The sequence below is a fragment of the Passer montanus genome, unplaced genomic scaffold (genome assembly GCF_014805655.1).
Source record: "Passer montanus isolate IOZ18808 unplaced genomic scaffold, ASM1480565v1 scaffold42, whole genome shotgun sequence".
NCBI lineage: Eukaryota > Metazoa > Chordata > Aves > Passeriformes > Passeridae > Passer > Passer montanus.
Genome location: NW_024369041.1, coordinates 4,568,559 through 4,591,164, shown reverse-complemented (window position 1 = coordinate 4,591,164; position 22,606 = coordinate 4,568,559). Strand labels below are relative to the sequence as shown.

The following is a 22,606-nucleotide window of genomic DNA, read 5'->3' as shown; positions in this document are numbered from 1 at the left end:
TGCTCAGCTGCTGTCCACAATGGAACATTAAAACCCATCATGATTGATTTTTGTTTTCTAAAGGGACTATATAAAATATTACTCCAACAGAATATCCTATTTTAAACTTAACCTGGATGAGTTTACTATTTCCCATATGTTTTTTGTTGAAAACAGCTTGCAAAGACTCACATACTCCCTGAGTGAAGGCTTTGTGCCAAAGCAGGAATTAACCCATTAGCCATTTAACAGTTAAAAGGGACTGTTAAATGTAATGTGTAAATCCCTATGAGATATTTCAGTTCAGCACTTGTTATTTGCTGCTGTTATGGTGGTGGTAAAACATAAATGGAGAGAAAGCTTGGGTCAGATGTCCATGACATGCACATGAAAGAAATGAGGAAAGGGGCTGTTTTGAACATCTTTGATGCTAAAATGAGAAGGTTGTCCCAGCTTTCAGCTGTCTCTGGGATCAGGTTGATGGCACCTGAATTAGGATCCTCGTGTCCCTCAATAGTCCATGGGAAGAGAGTGACACCTCCAGAAGCTGAGTGGGCACCACGTGAGAGAAGCTCAGGTGACCTCTCTGCATGCCCGTGGCTGTCCCTCACCTCCCTGAGTGACCCTGCCTGCCCCCCTGGGGTCAGCCAGGGCAAGCTTGGCTCTGTCTGCCTGGGCAGACCTTGTTCTTTTGTGTGTTGGTATTCAACTTCCCCGTGCCCAAGCTGTGCCAGCTCATACCCATGAGGTCAAATCCTGTCTGTCAGTGGGTATTTGATGGCCTTGCTGGCCTAGGAGGGAGCTTATCAGAATGCTGTGATCTGTGGCTGTGAGTTTGTTGTTCAGTGTAGCGGAAGTGAACACCTGTGCAGGAGGGCTCTAAATTCTGCTTGGCAGGGATGCTCTTTAAACTGCTGTCACCTGACTGTGTTTAAACTAACTAAATAAAATATCTACATAAATACAAGCTGGAATTTCCAGTTTGCACTTATCTGCAGAGTATGTCTGAAGAAACCAAATCTCTCTTATTAAGCTGTATTTTACTCTGCAGTTCTTGAACCTCGTTAATAAAACTGTCCCAAAAGAAGAGGGTACACTATTTTTGCATTTAATCCTCCCAGGTTTTCCATATTCTCCCTTGGCCTCTATATATTACATAGCTTTAAAGGTGTCTTTCAAAAAATATTGAGTACATTGTTCCCTATTGTTGGAAATCTAAGCCATTTAGGGTTAGTATCTAGTTTACTGGCTAATTATTCTAACTGAAATTGCACAACCATAATTTCTGTTAATACTGGGTGTAGTCAAGATGGGCTGAGTGAGTTGAAAAAGCAGTGGAAAATGTTAGTCAAACTGGGGCTGTTTGCATTAATTTTGCAGGCATACCTGATACTGAGTGTTTAGTGGCCTTGACTTGTTGCTATTATTTGCATCTTTCCTTTGTGGTTTTTATCATTATCTATTGTATTGTATTTTTAATGAAAAAAGGACATTTATTTTAATTTTCAGAATCCTGAAGGGCTTTGCAAACTGAATAATTAATATGTTTTTGTATATCCAATATGTTTCTGTGTGTGAAAAGTAAGAGGGGAAAAAAGTAGTGTAAGAAATCTCTAATGTTGGCATTCAAAACGTAGGAAATGCAGCCAGGAGCTGAGGCCAGCAGATAAAGGCTCCTAATGTAGGTAATTGCCACTGCTCTGGGAGCTGGGCTAGGGACAGCTTAAATCCCTGAGCTGAAATTTTGTCATGACATCCATTTACCTCTAAGTTTGCAGAAGGCACCGTGGGATCTTTGCAGACTGTACACTTCAGATGGGGACTGTGCTTCATCCAAGCCCTGAGTGGTAATACACTATAGCAGTGTAAACAAGTGGGGGAGCTTTTTGATGTAAATTTGTGCAGTCGTACAGGTGTGTGAGCACTGAACAAACTGCCCAGGGAAGTGGTGGAGTCACTATCCTTGGAGGTGTTTAAAGATGTGCAGATGTAGCACTTGGGGCATGGTTTAGTGGAGGACTTAGCAGTGCTGGGTTAATGGTTGGGCTTGAGGATCTAAGCTCCTTTCCAACCCAAACGATTCTGTGGTAGAGTGAGAGCCATGTACTCTGTGTATCCCTGTCCAGTGAATTTTTTCCCAAATAAATACACACTTAACTCCCAAATCTTGCTGATGTTTCATCCTAGTACTCCCCCTCTTTGTGTTTTCATCATTTTTTCTCAGTCCAGTGATATTTTCCAGCTATCACAATGCTCTCACACATTACAGATTTACATGATGTGCTGAATTAAGCAGGAGGACATCACCAGGAGCAGCACATCCACCATCACTATTGTCACATCCACCATAACTATTGTCACAAAAAGCAAGGCTGCTGCCTGCCTCTTTTGCTTCTTTTGTAGGCTTTTAAAAGGAATCTTGCAGTTTTATATGCATATGGTAAGGTTAGATCCAAGCACTGATGTAGTCAATAACAAAAATACAGGAGACTGGTTATTTATGTTCCACATGTATCTCTATTAACAATCTTAATCATAAGGACAAGAATAATGAATTTTTACTCGAGTCATACATATACTGATGGGGTATTAGATGTGTGGATGGTGCTTATTTAAAAGAGCACTCTTTTGCCACTAATTTTTAGGAAATATGATTAATGTCAGTAATGACATGGTTTTCCATCCTGGAGCAGTCTGTCAGGGCTCTCAGGAGGGTTCATTTTAGTTTAATATTCATAGATGAACTAGCCCTTTTAGAAGAGCTTTTCTGCTTTTTTTTTTCTATTTGCATTTCAAATAATTCCATGGAATTGTGTGGGAGCAAGAGAATTGTCTGCTGAATGCTGATGGATGCAGTAATATTAATAGTAATAATATCATTAGTAGTGGTAAGGAAATAAGTAAATCACAGAAATTTGCATGTGCCTTATTCTATTAAGTCCTGCAGCTGTGTATTTTTCCCTAATTTACGAGATGTTTATTGCTATTTATTCTGAAGAGGTAAAGCCCTCCCATGCACTCTGCATTGGCATCCCCCATGGCCCAGGCACCAATTATCCCCAGGTGAAGGTCAGCTTTGTGCACCCACAGTGCAGGTTCATCTTGCCAGAGTAACATTTTACTAAGTGCTGGATCTTTTGTGATGAGCACTCTCTTCTCTGGAGAAAGAGGTTTGGTCTGTAAATCAGAAATGACAGTTTATAAGTGCTGAGAGATGGGGAAGGGAGGAGAGGGAAATGGAGCTGAACTCTACATTATGGAGGGACTGTAGTTTCTCATTACAGCCCCAGGAATCCTGATCTACAATTCTTTGCCAATGAATATCAGCTCTGCTGCCCACAGGGCTTTGTATGAAAGTGGGGGCAAGATTGCCTTAATGCTTTGGGTTGAATGAGAGCTTCTTTTTTTGTTTTTATTGTGGATCTGGAAGAGATGAGAGAAATAGTTTTATTCTTTGTGTCATGTCCAGGTGGCATTCCCAGCCAGTTCATGAGAGGAATTTATAAACCAATATTTTTACTAATTTTTTACCAATCTGCAGATTTCCACAAGATGGTGCTTACAATCCAAATCAAAATGGAAGTATTTCTCCTCCTCTTCTGTTAAATCTGAAATGGGATCCATTGTTACTGTAGAGACTACTTGCATGCTCCAAACTGCATCATATTTGTTAGACAGTATGTAATAAATCCAGTTGAATTTGAAGCACAGGTACTAAAGAACATTAATAAAGTACAGTTTCTGATGCATTCATTTACCCTTTTCATGGTGTTTGTCACTTTAATTTATACAGTCAATTTATGAAGCCTGGTAATTAAAAATGTGATTCCTTAATAAACTATGCAGGAGCTGGGTCAAATTTTGAATTCAGATTCAGAAGTGCCATGTCCTAACTTTGAGCCGGAGTGGAACATGTGCAAATCTAAGCAGTCTTTCATTATTAATGGGAAAAAAGATGGGTTTTACTTAGTGGTTATACTGCTTGGAGTCTCTAGAGCATGTTACTTACATTTTCCTCTTTGCTAAAGTCAGTAAAATCCAGTTGATGAGGTCCACAGCTTCCTTTTGTTTTACATCCAGGATCACACCATTCCCTGTGGTTTTCAGCAGCCATCTGCCTGTTCCAATGTGTTGGACTGGGGAATGCCTTTATGAGTATCTAAAAAACAGAAATTCTGTGTGTGTGCAGAGTATTGCTTGTCTAAACATGAAAATGATCTTTGAGAAGATCTGTCACCTTTTCTACCAGTACAAAAACATAGGTGAGTTATTGGAGAGGTTACTTCAGCCAGAGTGGTCAACATTATGTGGGTTCACATTTATAATGTGCTTTAGAGGTCTTCTAAAAAGCACATTAAAGCCTTGGCTCATCTGACATGGCCTCATTAGCCACTGGCACGGGGAGAAAAGTTGGGAAAAGTCAAAAAACTTATGGAGTCTGGGATTATTCACAGAAGGTGTAACTACAGGATTGATGGTTTGTCCTGGCAGTTCATGAGAGATAATTACATTTGCAGTTAGCAAATCCAGCATGCTATTTGGATGCATTAATAATTTTGGAGAAAGCTCTGGGCTGCAACATGAGATACTGAATACTAAATTTATGTTAAATACCAGTGCCTGCTGGGGTAGGGAGGAGAGGATTAGGAAGTGCCTTCTCCGTGTTATTCGTGAAGTTTTAATTGTTCGTGTCTTGTTCAGAAATGAAAGGGTTTTATGGAAAAGGAGAAAGCTCTTGTCTGTGCAGGGTGCAAGATGCCCTCCTCCCTCTGATGGCTGCTCGTGAATCCGCAGCACAGCGAGCCAGGGATGCTGTTCAGTGAGGCACCAGCTCCTCTGGCTGCTTCTCTGTAGAATTTTTATTTTAGGCTGATAGGTAACTAAGGGAAAATGCCAATTTATTGGGTTGTTAATTGAAGCTAGGATTTATAAATAGGATTTTCATCAATCAAAAAAGGCATAGCTGTAACGGTAAAATATCTGTAAAATAAATAGATTTACAATGGAGGATAGCATTCAGCACCCTAAAAATAACAGCTGCTGCCTCCTCCATTATGCAGTGTGAACACTAGCTAGTTTGTCCTGCCAAGGGACTGCTTTTTCATGAAGCATTGTAGAGATAATACAGATATAAGAAATACTACTGCTATACAGTAATTTTAGAAGCCTTTTGAAAGCTATTTAACATCAGATTAAAAAAAAACAGTTCACAGAGAGAAAGGAAACGTGAGAGCTAGCTGCAATAATAGCACAGGCTTAAAGGTTCTCCCAAGGAAAAGAAATGCAGTGCTAACTAAGCAGGTTAGGAAGAAACAGATTATGGCCATGTGTGCTGTTGTAATTGACTGCATTATTCATGCAGTCGTTCCAAGGTGTATTTCTGGATCTGCTCAAAATGTTTGATGTGAAATTAAGAGACAAAAGCTTCATGAACCCCTTTCACTAAGGTAGCACTGAGAAAATCCCAGTATTATTCTGACCTCATGCAGTTTGAAATGCATTTGGGTAAGTGCAGCATGACTGCCAGGTATGATGGAGTGTGATGCAAAGAGAGCTACAGAGCTCCTTTAGGAAGATCTTCAACAGCTGTGGCTCTTGTATTTCTCTATGCAGATAGGAAAAGTAGCCCTACATTTCTGAATTAGAGCTGCTTTACTGTAAAGGGTTTGTTTTGTGGCTTGAAATACCTGCTGTGTAGCAGGAAAGAATTGCACTACACCCCAGCATAACCCAGTGTCGAATTCCCGTGCACCTGGAAAGCTCAGCCTAACTTCAGGAGTGACCCATTCTGCAGCTCCCTCTTGCCCTCCCATCCCTAATTCCTGGGGAGCCATAGGAGGGCTGATGCAGTCTCTGAAGCTGCCATCTTCTGTTCTTTTGTAGCTCTAATGCAACATCAGAAAGCATCTGTCTTAGCTGTGGCCAGCCTCTCATGTGTGTGAGACACACAGAAGCAGTAGCAGCGCTCCAGGGACAGCATTAATATTTAGCCAAGCTGCCAGCACTCCAGTGAGAGCTGAGAGATGTTTTTATACATCTGTGCTGACAAATAGAAGTCCTGTTTGGAATGCAGTTTGCACAGCTGTCCTCATTCCCCAGCAGCATGTCAGAAATGATCTTGATGAGATCATTTTTATATTCATTTTACTAATTTTCCTCTGTTTTAGGGAAATTCCTACATCACCCCAATGCAGAAGAATGTTTACTCCTTCCTGGTCTAAGATATCTTGAGGTTATTACATCTGAATGCTCCCAGTGTTCTTGGAAAGCTCTGTTCACAGTGTTAGCCCTGCTGCAATAACAAAGTTGAGGCAGTATGAGGCCAGTGTTATTGCCCTACCTAATATCTGGGAGGAAAAGGTTGTGGAAGTTGCTTGTGTTTGCTCCCCAGACCTTTCAGTGTGGAATTCCTGAGATAGTTTTGTACCAGCTCGGAACACTGAACCTGTAAGAAGATGAAAATTCAGTGAGTTTATATAGATTGCTTTATAAATTTTCCATGCCTCAATTCTATGCCATTGGAGAGGTCGAAGTACAGGTTCAGTAAGAGGAAATAATTTGAGATTTTACTGTGACTGTGTTTAAGGGCAACAGTTCAACTTCAGAATGTGTAACTCGTGAAGCTTTCCCCTTGATTCTTTGAAAATAATAGTGCATTTGGAAAGGAAGTTGATAGGGAGGAACCTACTGATCAGAGAACTTAACTGGATTAAGTTAAAACTAGATTTTAGTCATTCTGCAGAAGAAATGCAGGTTAATTTTTAACAGGGAACAACACCATGTAACTTTGAGTGGTTAATCTACAGCAATCTTCTGGCTATTGGTGACCAGTTGGCGCCTCAGCAACTGGGTTGTGTTACTACTGAGACTGGGGATAACTTGTGAGTGATGCTGAAATCAACCACAGTTACATTCATTTATTTTTCTTTGTGTTTATTGCATTGTAACATCTTGGGTTTGCATCTTTGCAATGATAATGAGAAATTAAAATTTTAAAGTTGCACTTTTCCTGGAAAGTCCTTCCAAAGTGTGAAGAAATTTGAGAGTACTTTGAAATTTCTTGGTTTTATTCTATTTTTTTTTTTAATTTAACTCTGCACATATTAGAAATCCTGGACAAGCTGTTCTCATGTTAATCTTCTCATGAAAGTTTTACCTTGTGTCTGCACACAATTTTTACAGTGTAATAATTTGTCCATAGTCTGTTCATTGGAGTTACACCTTACATGTTGTTCAAAAGCCTTGGTGGTAATATTGCTCCACTGAACTATCTCCATTGCATTTGGGAATGGACTCATGGGATTAGTTATAGTTAGTTTAGTGTTTTCTTTTTTCTTGTTATTGAATACTGCCCTATTCCATCTAGAAATGAAACTTAGACGCTAAATGAGAGCTGTGCTCATTTCCCAGGGCTTTGGACATGTGCCTGTGCTGAGTGGATATACTTCTCTGTTGTTACTGTATTTATCTTTTAACGAAGCCTCCTTCTGTTTTCATTTGAATTGTTCCTTTAGAGGTCCTTGAGGAATGAACAGAATCAAGGTGCATTGTCAAATATCTTAATTGTGGGTTGTGGGCTTTTTGGCCAAGGTCTTGCAGACAGTCGATTTGTCAGTGTCCCAAAAACTGCTACTTTTGGAACATATTACATGCTAGAAATTTCTTTTTCTGTGCAAAAGTCATGTCTGAACATTTTGAAGCCATCTGGCAGTTTGGTGGTTTCATATCATGCCTGTGTTATGAATAAGACTAAAAGATAGACAACAGAGACAGGGAGTGTTTGGAAGGGGTAACTTGGCAGCAGTCACATTTCTGGTGCTTAGCTCAACTTCACGATGAAATACTTTGCTGTTGTCACCATGAATCTTAATGATTAATTCTTTGCTTCTGGCAGTCATGGAATATTGAAAATTGCTAGAAATACGATCCAGACAAAGGATGAGCCTGAGCCAACTTCTTGTCACATGGATGCCATATACAAATGGATGGTATATTTTATATAACATTCCCCTAACACTTCAGCTAGGGGTTTTTTTAATATTCTTTTAAAAATGAAACATTAATTTCTGAGCTGTTCATTGTTCTCCGGTGCTGTGGTGAAATCATAAGATTTGCATGTGGTTTTTATGTGCCTATTTATGTGTTCACACGCCTATGGAGACCAATTAACAGCCACCAATTTCCCAAGTGCACCAGAATTATATTCTGTTAACAAATAGAAGTTCTATATTTACTGAAAATGCTGAGGTCTGCTGTTCATATCCAGGGAATCTCTACTTTTTGGAATCCTGTGCATCAGTGAGGTATCTCAGAGAAGGAGCAAGGCAGCTGCTGCACACAATTTTACAAAATCCCAGTTTTCAGTAGGACATGGAACAAGATGCATGGCATGCAACAAGCCATCTGATTAATCAGCAGAGAAATTGCACACATCAGCAATGTTTCAAGATGATATAGGAAGATCTGATACTGTGTCTCCTTGTGCTTTCCATATATAGATCTTTGCCCTTGCTCTTCCCCTCATCTCCGTGAGAGTTCATGTGAGGTTTGTAGTTTGGCTGAACACAGGGCTGCCTGGAGTCTCTGCCTTTTGTTTTTTGCCTTCCTAATTGGCTTTTCCTGGTTATTTTTCAAGCATGATGGTGTCAAGTCAATTTGCTCAGGAGTCAATCATGTGACATCATGATGCTTATGTAAACACTTCTTCCAGTTTGCAGCTTTATTACCTTGGTATTTTCCAAAGGTGCTGTCCAGAGCAAATCAATGACAGGGATGTCCTCTAGGGTGATCAGTGGGAGGGAAAGAAATCTTAATAAAGCCAGGGGCTTTTGGTTGGCTTCACTGAAGCTGCTTCTCCTGGTGCTTACAGGATAATATCATGAAGCTCTGCTGCACTTTTTAGTTCTTCATGATCTGAAGATTGTAGAGTGGTCTTGACAGCAAGAAGTTGCCTTGGTGAGTATTATCTTAACCTCTATTTTCACACATTAATGAAGATAGAGGCTAAGATAATACAGTTGTGGGATTTCTGTAATACTGTGGCAGTGGTTTTGCCACAGTAATCACACACTTATCAACAGAACAGGTGGAAGATGCTTTTCCACGTTGAGTCGATGCATTGATGGGGAAGAGAAATTGCTGAAGTCTCAGGGGTGGAAGCTGTGACTGACTTATGGTCCCTTTTTTGGGTTTAGCTAACAGTTTATTTTCTAGTTGGTCACAATTTTTCCTATTCCCAAGGGACAGGGTTATGTTTTAATCCCAGGGTCACTGGAAGTTAAAGTAGCTTTAGAACTTGGTCATGAAAACTGCAGCTAATGGATGAAAATGAAACAAAAATTGCTCTTTCAGAAAGCTGGAGTTGATGAGGGCCGACTGGAAACCTACATTCTACTCTGATATCTTAAGGGAACAATGCAGGGTTAAAAAAAGGAACTTGGAGCGGATCTGTGGATCAGATGCTGTGGGCATACCACTCATACCTTGCATGTATCATTTATTTTAGTCCTTCATCCCAAGAGCCCTTTGCCTTGCTGTTGAAAACACAGGCATGCCCTGGGGAGTGCTGAGGGTGAGGTGAGGGGAGCTGCCAGGGATCCTGGCAGAGGAAACACTGCAGTACCTCCACAGGCTTGGAATGTCTGTAAAGGGCTGGATTTCACAGGTCACAGCAGGGCTGGCTTTGAGCTCTGCTGTTTGCAAGGGTTTGGAGACTTCTGAAAAATTACTGCAGGCTATCCTTTTATAGTGATTGCATTTCAGTCTTTGAGGTTTGATCTTATGTGCTGCTAAAGAATAGGATTGGACCACAGGCTGTCCTGTGCACTCATTTGGAAAGCTTTTAAAGAGAAGTTTCAACTATCTTCTAGCAGAAGTTACAGAATTTGCTGTTTTAAATTTTGTATGACAGCTGATATCCTTGTCAAAGTAAAGGAAAAAAGTTAACTAAAGGATTTACAGATTTGGTAGATATCTTCTATTCAAGAGCAATGGACTACAGAGGAGCATATGGCAGATTTTTTGGGAATGAAGTGTTGGGCTCGGTGACTTCGACTTATTTAATGTTTGGAGTACTGTTTTCCTATCCGAATTTTATGTTTAATTTTTTTTTTTTTTTTTTGCATTAATGAAAGAGAATGTATGCTTCTGGCTATAGAATTCTAATTCTGTGGATGTTTTAGCAGATTATCTGAGCTGGCATAATTTAAATGGCAATATAGCAAACAAAGAATTTACATGAGGGATGGTGGTTGAGCAGATATTAAAAAAAAAAGACATACACAATTTGCACAGATCCTTTTGGCATTTTATAACTGTGAATTTTGTTCCTGTGGCTGCACATTCTGCATGCCCACAATTTCAACAGTTAGCAGTATAAATGAGTAAATGTAATGTAAATGTAAGCAAATGTTATCTTGGTAGTAAAAGCCTGCTCAATGTGCACAGAGGTGTGCACTTGAACTCGTGTTCAAAAGTCTCATCTGGGACACACATTTCCCATTATTTTAATGACTAGAAAGAAATTTATATAAATAAATATCTCAGATGCTATCACTGGTTTCTCTGATATAAGAAGTTTTTAAAACTAAAGGCCCTTCATAGATGTAAGTTGCATGAACATACATTTGTACTGATCCTATTTGTCAACCATTTGCTCTCTGTGAAGGTTTCTGAAATATCACAGAGATAGAAATCCCCTGCACTGGTGGGCTTCAGCTGACTCTTCATCTTCCTGAACTGTCTGAAATGTCATCCACTACACATTCAGGGAAAAAAAAATTCTACCTGAAAAATCTGGACCAGTAAATCCAGATTATGGTTTAAACTATTGCAGCCTGCCTTTCCCTTTCTTGTAGAGATATTTATATTGTTTTGCATCTCATGTCAAACCATGTTTTTCTTTCTGCTGAATTCTGCCATGTGTTGCTTTGTTTGCAAGTCGCTTCCAAGCCAGTAATCATAAGCACTCCATCTGCTTGGGGAGCAGCGTAGTGATAATGTAAAAGGACATTTCCACTATTCTGTTTAAAAGAATTCTCCATCTGTACCAAATCTGCCATTTTAATGAGATTGTAAAGGGGTATTGTTGCTTCTTTTCTGGAGGGGAGGAGATTGATTGTTGGGATGTTTTTTTCCTTGCGTATCTACTAATTACATGATTGTATCCAGGGCCCTTTCTTTTTCCTAAGCTAAGAATTACTATAGGAATTTGCAGATCATGTAATTCAGGATGCAAAGGAATAAAGGGATCCTGGAAATTTTACCCAAAATCTATAAGTCATTGATTTTGCCATTAGTATTCAGCCTTTCTCTTACTACCCTTTGTTAATAGTATGCATTGAGAAATCGTACTGAATGCTCTAAAATGGATTCACAAGGTTAAAAAAGAAAATACAGTGTCACTATGATTTATGGCAGTCAGTAATCAGAGCTGAATTGATGGATGTGAATGTGCTGAGATGATTTTTTGGTGCTGGCAGATTTTAATTTTTCTTTGTGCTTTTCTTTTGTAATTCTGATCGTTGCTTTTGTAAAATTAATGGAGAGAGAATTGGACAACTGCTCTTGTGGGAATGTCACAGCCTAAACCAGGCTGGTTTTGTGGAGGTTAATAGGCAGTGGCCTGGGTCAGTCATGCACTGGTGTCATCACACTGATGTGAACTCAAAAAGCCAAGAGCCAGTGACTGGAAAGGCAAAGCAGCCATGGCAGAAGAAATGAGCAGGCAGAGTGTGGGGAGAGAGGTGTCAGGAGCTCCTGGAGGAGCAGGCTGGCACCCAGACCAAGCTGGCCCTGACCACAGCCCTGGGCTGCCTGAGGAACAGGGGCCACGGCCCTCCAGCAAAACAGCAGAGACTGTATGGAGTCCTGGTCCCTAAAAATATTTATTTCTCCTCTGCCAGCTTAGCTTTGGGATTGCCAGCTCTGTGTCCCCAGCCCGTGCCAGGAGGCTGCAGCCCAGGGGTGTGGGGCACCACCCCACAGCAGCCTTGGTCTTCTGCAGGGACTTGTGACTTTCTGTGAAACTGCCCCATTTAATCCTTTCAACTACTAAAGAGAGCTATTTGGCAAGTTTTGAATTTCATGTGATTCCCTTGAATCCTATTAGAGAAATTATCATATTTCCTTTCTCCTTTGTAAAGGAGTTCTCAAGCACCTTTACAAAGGCAATCCCTTGAATCCTATTAGAGAAATTATCATATTTCCTTTCTCCTTGTTCTCGAGCGCCTTTACAAAGGCAGAAGAAAGCTATTTAGGAACCTGGGCTTTATTCAGAGCTAGCTTTTCTTCAGTTAGAAACAAAGATTCAGACACTGATTAGTAACCCTGTGGTCTTGGCTTTCTAGAAATGGGATGTTTGCATTTATTGTTTTGAAATCACAGTTCGCAGCTCTCAAAACTAACAGCAATGCTAAATCAAAATTCAGTTTTATAAATTGAATATTCAGGGTACTTTGTTTTGTGTGGTGGCTTGCAGTAAAAGCATTGCTGAGGTAGCTGTGGGGGAATGATTGAAACCTCTGCTACAGGGAGCTCTGTGCAGATATGTCAGTGAGGTAAATTAATCTAAACTGGCTTGGCCATCCTTCTGTACTGAAATTGAGGTGGGAGGCTCCTCCACCCTGCAGACAGCTGTTGGCTTCTCTGTATTCAGTCAGTGGCAGAAGTGGGACTTACTCATGAATCCTATAATGCCCTCAGCAAAATGAGCAGGAACACAGGGTAGCTGTTAATGGAATGCATCATCAGTGACATTAATGAAGTATTTTCCAGCCAGGTCCACCTGAGTGCATGGCTGGTGCACCAGGACCTCCGATTTTGCACCTTCTTCATACAGAGATATCTACATAGAGAACTGGTATAATAAAAATTTGGTGTTTAAACTCAAGAGCACAGAGCTCCTCCCTGGTGGCTGTGCTCAGGTTGATGCAAACATGGAGATGTATTTCTGGAAAATTTAAATTGTTCCAGTAGTGTTTTACATACTGCTCATTCCTTTTCATCAATATGTCTCGAATGAGACATTAGGCCTATCTTGTCTGACCCAAATATTAGGCCATGATTCTTTTCCTCGTCTTCCTCTTTGCTGTTCTTCTTTGCCAGTGAATATCTGTTCCCAGCTCACAGGTATGAGATGAGACGTGTGACAGGCAAGTGCAGTGCAGGAGCTCTTTGTGAAGTGAAGATTTCAATATTCCCTTTCTCATAAGGTGGGCATTCTTCGAAGCCTCTCCTGATGTAAGTAACTGTAGGGAAGCACGAAGAAAATTCCTGTTTCTGATGATAGCTTCCATTGAAAAGGGAGAAGTCTGCTTTACTAAAATCAGGAACCTCTCTCTGGGCTTCCCTCTGAAGCAAAATTGTTTTGCCCTGGTGTTGCTTTTAATCTCTCTAGTTTAGGAACTTGAAGTGCATTGAGAACAGCCTTTTACTTCAGGAAAACAGCCTCTGGAACCAGCGGCACAAACCTATCATAATTAGTCATCAGAAAATCTGAATAAATATAAAATTACCGTGGAGTGGGAGGCAGGCATATGTGGTATTCAAAACACACGGAGTGTAAAATGATGTTATTGTTGCCTTTAGAAATAGTTCAAAGTAGTCTGCATTAGAAAGAGCTGATAAGCAGAATGACAAAAGCTTGTTTCATGAGTGATTCCAAGCAGCAGTGGTTTTCTGATCAGCTGATGCTGCAGCTATTTTGGGTATTCCACAGATCATGATTACATACACGGGGAATGATTGGAGGCAGCAAATATGGTAAGTGAGCCAGGAATCCTGGGACACGCTCTGTTACTAACTTAATAGTCTTCTGTTCTCTTGTCCTTTGCCATTTCAATCGCCAAGGGAAGTGTAACAAGTGACCGTGCTTAGTTCCTTTAAAAAAAAAAAAAAAGAAAAGAAAAAAAGAAAAGCACTTCCTGAGGCCGCTATTTTTAGCAATGGTGCAGTGTCCAAAGTGTTAACTAATTGAGTCATCAGGTTTCATATCTGGCCACAGAAAATGGCAGTGGAAGAGGGAGAATGCTTTCCAGAACAAGTAAGCATTTGTGGATTCTGAAATGAGTGAAATCTGCATATCGAGTTTCTTGTATTAGTGTTTTAAGTCTTTGTTTTTGAGGCAAAGCTGGATGTAGGAAGAGGTACGTTTTGGATTGCTTGGTGTGTTTTGTTTTCTGATGGCTGGATTATGGTATAGGCTGAGGTGGCAGACAAGTAGAATATTGCAATTATTTGTTCTCTCTGTCTTGCCAGTGGCTACAATGTGTTCAGAACACACTGTCGAAGACTCTGATTAAAATTGCACAAACATTTTGTAACATTGAGTTCTGTGATCAGGGCCTTAAGTAACATAGATATTTCTAACACTTGAAGTATTTTAGCCAATCTTGTATATTTTGAAAAAAGTTTAAAATCTGTGCTTTAAAGATGTGTTTTTTTCAAATAGCACACCTCTTCTACTGACAATCCACAGGTCAATTAAACTTGCAGAGGAGCCAGCTGTAGTGCTAGTAGTGTGCTAGTGGTGATCTGTGAGGAGGCACCCGTACCACTCTTACTCCGAGAGAGTCCCAGTGACCTTCAAGGTGCTCCCTGTGGGATTTCAAAATTCCTCAAGTGAGGAAGCTGCTGTGAAAGGACATCCCTGTACTCCATGAACTTGTTCAGAGGGTCTTCAGTAGCTTGGGTGATTCACATCAGTTAAAAACCACAAAGCCAAAACAGTTCTCTAGGCTACTCTACTGCAGTATTTTAAAAAAACCCAACAGGTTCCCAGGAAAGTGGATTTGTGTTTTTAGTACTGATGAGTGCCAAGCTTTGTGGAAATGTCAATTAGCGGCAATATTTTTTTAGTTAGAGATACTACTGATGCCAGAACAGAGCCGTTTACTGGCTAATTTCCACGTCAGCAATAGCTTTGTGCTCTCAAAAAAAATGCTGCAGTGAGTCCTCTTAAATGTGTATGTTGTTGTTTACGTGCTGCCAGCACAGGACTGGATGTTGTTCTCTGCTAAAAAGCATCTTTGAAAACTTTGGCTGTTTTCTAGTTAAGATGTTCTTTCCATAAGCTTATTTCCACCAGTAATTTCAAAACTGGGATATTTCTTTTTATGAAGTAATTTTTTGAAGAAGCTCTTATTATTCAGATATCTCACGGTGCTTGATTAAACTCTCTATTGTCCAGTCCTGAGAACTTTATTTACTCTCTCCTGCCTTTTGCAGCACAACAGTATCCATTTTCATGGCGATAAACATCTTTGCTGATGCTTCCTGTGAGCCTCAGCAGCACAGAACGGGGCAGGCACAGTCCCTCCAGCTTCTGTGTGCAACAGCTGGGCGAGCAGAGCGAGCTGCGCGCCGTGCCTCAGCCCTGGCAATGTGCTGGTCTGCAGGATGCTCTGCCCCTCTCTGCTGCACCAGAATGGTATTTACTCTTCTTTCCAGGGGTTTGTTGCCAGCTATATAGAAACTGCTATTTCTGTTAATTTTGTATATTGTTTGGGGAAGGTGTAGCAGCACTAGAAATGGGGTTTAGCACTGGAGAAGGGGCAGAGTGTACATGTGTTAAGATTTTCCTTGCTGATAAGTTTTTTTTGCTTTATGATAAATTTTGTTTTCATCCCTCATGTAAATCTTACATAGACTGCCCTGCATATTTGAGATGCAAGAGATAAACAAGCTCTATTTCACTGTGTGTTTATGCTGTAGATTTGCTGTTCAGGAGTGATACTTTAGCACTGTACACTAATGGCCCGTTCTACCATCAAATGCCAGGGGAGATTCACTGTATAGGGCTGGTATGGTTGGTTACAGCTTATTTCTGGGATAAACTGATCTTCACTTTAATGGTAGCACTAAAAACAAGTTCTAAGTCTGTGTCTGTTAAATACAGTAGGAATAAAGTCTTTTTGGCCACTTTGGAAACTTTTAATTCATAAGTATTATACCATTATACTTGATTAAACTGTTATGTGTTTTTCAAACATACTTCATTCTGATGCTAAGAGGAAGTGATAATTTTGGATTAAAATAAACTAGCAAATCTGGTTAAGGTGAAGTAAAATATTAAAATAGTTCTGTTTGTATTTTTGTTTAAAAAATTGAAATCTCTCCTGAGATATTCAATTCCTCATGATGGCTCTGCCAAATCCTGGCTGTCTAATGCACAATGGGTTTGAAAGCCAGAAAAATATTAGTTCAGCTCTGAACTGAAATGTCACCATGTGAAAATGGCATCACCCGATCTGCAGTGATTTATCTGTATATTTGGTAACTCTCTCTCAGAATGAAACTGAACTCTTGTTTTCTTTCTCTCTGCATTGATCTCAAAGATCCCATACAGCCAAGGTTGTTCTCACTGTCACTGTTTTCAGTCTGTTTTTGTCTGTAAATGCTGGTCCTGCCCTTGCCCCAACAGGGAATTTAGATTCCTCCTTCTCCTTTAGAACAGAATTTTGTATTTAAAGTTAGGACAGGGCTTAAGAGTTTTAAACTAGAGTTTAAAATTTAGATGACATGCAGGGCTCTGATTTTTGCTCACAGATTTTGGTGCTTGGGCTGGAAAAAGCACTTTTCCTATTGGAATCTGAGCTCATCCTCAAACCCTGAACACGTGGAGTGAGAAAGCACTTGTAAACTAACTGATATTTGCTGTGCACCCCACTGAGTGCATGTCATCCAGGCAGCCCCAACAAATGCTATGACAGAGCTTTCCATGCCACTACACAGATTCCCAGCAGTGAATTCCAGTGTTTAATCGTGGCAGAGAAGGGGAAGGGTGTGCAGGGAGGGGTGGAGGCTGGTGGCTCTCCCGTGCCCAGCCCCACGGCTCCGTGCAGACCACATCCCCTGGCACTACGCCTGGGGGAAAGGATTCTCCTCTGTGTTTGCAGCACTAACAGTGTGTGTGACACCTGCTCTGGCTTGCTCTGCAATGCTTTTGTGGTTTACAGAGGTGTGGTGGGCTACAAAGTGGGGCTGGAGTTACTGGGTCAGGTCCACAGCAGCAGACTCAGATGGAGAACGAGCTGCGGCAGGCTGTGGTCAGCAGGGAATTGCAGCTCCTGTAGAAGGACGTGGCTAAGCCAGCACATCCTGAAGTGTTCCCTGATGGTATTCCCCAGTAGGTCTGATGCATCTCCAGGCCAAGATTGAAATTGTTTCCTGGCAGGTTACTCAGCTCCTGCACTGGGGGACTGGTAACTCTGCTGTGTGAAATTGCCCTCATGAGGTTGGGAAGTGCTGGGTAGGTATTTTTCCTCCTCAACCACCAAATTACCTCAGTCATTCTTTAGCTCCAGGAGGACGTTTGAATACTTTAGTTTCTTGATTTCATTGACTCTTTGCCATTGTACCAGGGTCTATCTATTTCATGAGGAAGTGTCAGGACAGCTGGTTCTGTAAATGTCACAAGCTCTCCTGAGGTGAGCTGCTATGACAGACCTTATGTGATATCTCTGACTGCCCCTGCAGAACTTAGTGGTGGCAAGTTTATGACTGTTTTGCAAATCTTGAGTCCTCTTAGTACTCAGAAGCTCTTTAGATTATTTCCACTGGCCCTTCAGGTTCTCTGTCACATCAGCCATGTGGAGTTCTCCAGATAGAAACCTTTCAACAAAGTGTTCAGGTGTGTTAAGGAAGAGGTTCTTTCCTCCTGAGAGGGGTCATAATCCCTGCTATGGAAACCTATGCACTGGCACTCACAAACTGATGAATGTTTGTAATTCTTGTAAGAATCCTAAACCATATGATCCCCCACCCCAAAAAGAAAAATAATTACATCTCTAGTAGATAGCTTTACAACTACCCATTCAAATGCCTTTAAAACATAGGAAGGCATAGATTGTAATCTTATGTGGGGTTTATAAAGGCTTGCAGTGTAAATTGGTGTATCTGCATCTATTTTTGCCATCTCTGAAATGGCTTGACCAGTTATCATCAAAATCTTTCTGTTTAACGATAGTTAGAATTTCAAAGTTCCAAGGCAGAATCAATTTGGTTTTAAATGAGGGTTGAATTCAAAAACAGGTATTAAGTAGAAACTTATAAATTCATGATACTGAAAGCTCTTAATAGATTATGTAGCTTGTCTATAGTTCTATGGTTTATTTGCTACAGTATTTTTAGGGAAAATTTATGTGCATGACATTTCCCCTGACATGGAGTTGTCTCCATGTTATTACCACTAATTTCACCACATCTGATTGAAGCATATTTACATGATATTTTTATAGTCAATAAAATCTCTTCCACTAAAATCAATGGTATTGTCTAAATTAGGTTTATAAACACTCCCCCCCCTCTAAAATTATAGACGAATAAAAGCAGTTTACAAAATATTTTGACAAGAGTTGCAGAACTCTTTTCCTCTCTTTTTTGGGTCAAAATGATATTCACAAAGAGAAGAGGAGGTGGACTGCCTGATGTTATTCATGCAGTGATCTGAAGAAAGTGACTTTAACATGGAAGTGGCTTTAAACTTGGGCCTGAGATGTGCTGAAATTATCTTCTTGCTCTTTGGAAAGTCAGCTTCTGAGTGGAAAACTGCAGGGAAGAGATCAATGGCACCTCATCAAGCTTGGCATATGAGAGAGTTATTATCTTCAGGTGAATATAAACATGAGAAGAAACCCTGGAAGCACATCCAGCTCTTCTCTGGCTCTTTGTGACTGTGGTAGCAGTTTTGAAAGCCGCTGATTTATTTTTCACTTGTAAATGTATGATAGGAAAACTTAAGAGAGGGAGAGATGAGTCATTATGGATTCAGGAGTTTCTTCCCAGAATTTGAAAAAAACTTCTAGCTGCTGAGACCTTCAGCCTGGAAAATGAATCTTGGATTTGAAATGCCAAAATCTTTTGCCTTTTAATGCATCAGATCCTTTTCATTACTTGTATGTGTGAGTTGGTCACAAAGGGCCTGGTTCTTACACTGGTTGTCACTTTTAATGGAGTACAGTGATTCACTGATGAAACCAGGGATTATCCCAGTCTTAGGGGCTTGAACAGAATGTGTCCCAGTTTACCTTGTCATTCATCTTTTCATCCAGTGTAGTCTGATATCTGAAAACTCACTATTAAAGACCTTTATTGTCTTTTTATAGACTTCTTCTTGTTGTTTTCCCATTAAAATTAATCTTTTAATTGTTTAGTCTTGCATATGTAGATTGTGTGTGTTTTGCAGATGTACATTGATGTTTGTAGTCCTTAATCTTGCTTTTGATGTTACTAATTTAATACATTCATACCAGCAATTGTTTTCATAAATTCTTCAGCTGAACCTGGCACATCAAACCTGTGCTTCAAAATCTCAAAACTTCCTCTGTGCTAACTGGCAAAGCATATGGAAACAGTGTAGACCTTCACCTCCTGTCTGAACTTTGTCCCTGTAGGGATCTGATCTCAGTTCACATGGTTTTGGTTGGGTTGTCAGATCATAATTTTGTATAGAATTGCAGTTCAGTTATTCTGTATTTGTTGAGTATCTATGTTGGCAAGTAAATAATGTGGAGATGATATCTTAAGGGGCATTTTCACCTTGAATGGTATGTTCATAATATTATAGATATTATATGTGGATGTTAGACAAGAACTTGCCATCACTCTGTGTCTTTTGTGCTTTGGAAATCACAACCCCCATTGCTATTCTTAGAAAACCAAAAGAATAACAACTGGTTTTCCTTTCTATGTTGTCCTTGAGCTTTCTTAAGAAGCAAGCATTCTGGTATTTAAATCCAGGTGGGATTAGTGGTGTCACAAATCTCAGGATTGAGTGAAGGAGGCTGCATACACAAACTCTAAGCAACTTTCACAGTGAGAAAGCTGCATCACAGCTTCCCAGCAGGTGTTTGTCACTGCAAGCAAACAACGCTCTCTAAAGCTCCCTGTGCTGTTCAGGGCAGTCACAAACACCTCTTTTACTGATTGGGAGCTGTGAAATGTTCTTGGATCTAGCAGCCTTGACATCTCAGGCTCTGGGTCCTTTGGAACCACCTTCCACTCCAAGTGGTTCATTTTTCATAGGAGCAGGGTGCATATTCAGCATTTTGCCAAGACAGACTCTGAGAAAGCTCCAAGGCGTCTTGAAAATGGTTTTTACTAAACCTGCACTTTGTCCTGTGGTCTAGTAAGGATAGAGGCTTGTTTGCATGAATGTGTTCCTAGTTTGGCCAAAGATTTCTAGAAGGAAGGACCTGCATCTAAAGTGCATTTTCCACTTTTGTTTTTAATTCCTTAGATGTGTGATTTTTCAGGAAATATTTCATTTTTCTCTACAAACATGATAAGATTGACCACTGTATAGGGATGGAGCCTCAGTAGTTGAAAATGCAGCTGGTTGTAGATTCTTATGCATATTTTGCAGAAATACAAGAAGTTTAGTCTCCAGTAGTGTGACCAAGAAGAAAGTTTCGCACAGCCTAATACCAGTGTGGGTTTTAACCTGTGGAAAACATACTGTAGTTACCTAGTTGGAATAGAGCCCTTTATGGGGACATTACAAACAGCATCATATCTTTGTCTGCTTTATCATGCACAATACAATAATATGATCAAAGAAAGTTGATGATTAAACCATGTGATAGGGCAAACAATTAAAGGGATTAATTTGGTTTTTGACTAGTAATTATATTGTTTCTCTTTTTGCAATCATATTCAAAACAGCTGGCCTTCCCTAGCCAAAAGATGTGTCCTCTGAATTGCCAGGCCTTAGGAGTGGAGCTTTTCCTGTTGCCCTGAGGTTGTGTTTAGAGCTGTGATCCCAAAAGCATGGCTCTGGAGGGTAATTAACAGCACAAGTGCAGATAGCTGTTGGCCCCAGGCTAGTACATCCTTATCACAAGAGAACACATATGGTGGCATGGTATGTAAAGTGTGAGTACTTGTTTGCACAGAGAACATCATTCACCCAGTGCAATCAGCCCCCTTTCTAATAAAGAGGGTACAATGGGAAAATTTTAATAGTGATACAGTTAAAAGGTAGCAGCAGAGAGATACAAGGGATTAGAGCCTCTTAGAGGATGAATGAAGAGTCTCCCCTTGACAGTGTTGTCGCTGGTTTATTTCATGTGGCTCAGACACTGCTGTTAATTGGCACTGTAGTTTATTTGGAATAAAATCTCATTGCTTACCAAGTCAGGGTAACACATTTGCATGGAAGAAAATTCTAAATTAGCATAGGAGCAAAATCTAAGAAATGCCAAGGCCCTGCCACTTCTGGTGTCATGCTTAGTGCCCATCAGAGTTAAGCCTTCCTGCAAAAAGATTGCCAATGGCTGCAGTAAGCCCACCCTTATCAAAATCAGCAAAAATGTTATCATCCATTTCCTCAGGTCACCTCATGCTGCTGTAAAGACTCTCTTTGTTGAGCACATTTCCAAATGGAAGTAACATAAGTTCATCCCTTAAAATGAGGTCATTGCCTCTCCCCACAACAAATGTTAGGCATGGTTAGCATCTTTTTGTTGGGACTCAAGCCAGAATGCATCCTGCTCTGGCACAATGGGAACCTGCTGGGGGTTTCCCTTCACAACAGCTACTGTTAAAGATGGAGTGAAAAACAAAACCCTGCTCCCAATGTGAAAAAAAGACTGGATTTTTAATCTGAAAAAGAGGCCACTGTAAGCAGAACACAAAGGAAAGAGAGATGAGCATAATAAAATACCACCAGTATGGGAGGAGGCCTGTGTACATTAAAAATAATGGCTTTGCACTTTAGAGGGTTCACTCAATAATACAGAGTCTCTGTTTTCTTCAGAGACCCTCTCTAGTGCCATGGAAAATCAGGCCAGAGCCTGGACAGACAGTCAGTGAAAATTTGCTAATAGTTTTTTTCTCTTTAGCCATGATAATTTAATCTCTTACTTCACTGGAAGCAGTGAATATGTATTTGCTAGCATGAGTCAGCATCAGCATTTTCTGGAGGCTTAAGGTAATATCCAAGTGGCTTAGGCATTACTCTTTGCTGTAATAGAAATATTTTTAATTCATGTAGCTTTTCCTCAGAATGGGGAAACGGTTCTCAGGTCCCTTCATCTTGTGGCAGGACTGGGGGACCATAAGGTAAAGAAGAGTTGGCAAATGGAGTGCTGCTGCCAGCACAGCTTATACAGCCTCAGCCCTTTCCTGAGATGTCCCTGGGATGAGTGTTGGAAAGGAGCTCCAGACTGGAAAACCTGTTGTGTGCTGCAGGCAGTCTGCAAGCTCATCAGCCTGCTGTGCATTAGAGAAGGGATTTTTTTATAGCATTGTGCGTTAAAGGCAAATACATGAATCTAAAACCTCCCTTCGTTAGCCAGTTGAGCACATTTGCACATTTCTTAAAGCTAGACACAGTCCCTTTTTCTTCCAAGAAGGTATGGGGAGAGAGGGGAGAAACCATGTCATCTGTGAAGAAAAAGCTTGGTATTATGCATTCACCAGTACTGGTACTCCCATAAATCCACTGTTCATTAAATATTCTCTGAATAGCCATTTCAGAGCTAAGTGCTGTGCACAGGACCTGAAGTTTGTCTCTCCAAGAATCAAAACACTTGTAAAAATCTTGATTTTTAGTTTTAATCTACATGTAGAGTTTGAAAAGGTAGCAGCCACAGGAAGCCCAGGAGGGAGCTGGGAAGGGCTGTGGGGA

The 22,606-nt window shown here is 40.5% G+C and overlaps 1 protein-coding gene across 6 annotated transcripts in view; it reads left to right on the top strand.

Annotated features, from left to right (window-relative positions):
* Positions 1-22,606, top strand: part of ANK3 (ankyrin 3) — a 339,725-nt gene that overhangs the window by 175,095 nt on the left and 142,024 nt on the right. For 2 of the 6 annotated variants that reach the window (XM_039719720.1, XM_039719718.1), the window contains exons 1-2: positions 13,819-14,020; positions 15,205-15,406. The exons of 3 other annotated variants lie outside the window; for them this stretch is intronic. In XM_039719720.1, coding sequence (XP_039575654.1) covers positions 15,224-15,406 — 183 coding nt within the window. In that variant the 5' untranslated portion in view covers positions 13,819-14,020; positions 15,205-15,223. Of the gene's footprint in view, positions 1-13,810; positions 14,021-15,204; positions 15,407-22,606 lie in introns of those variants that run through there. One more of the 6 variants, XM_039719717.1, reaches the window with a different exon arrangement.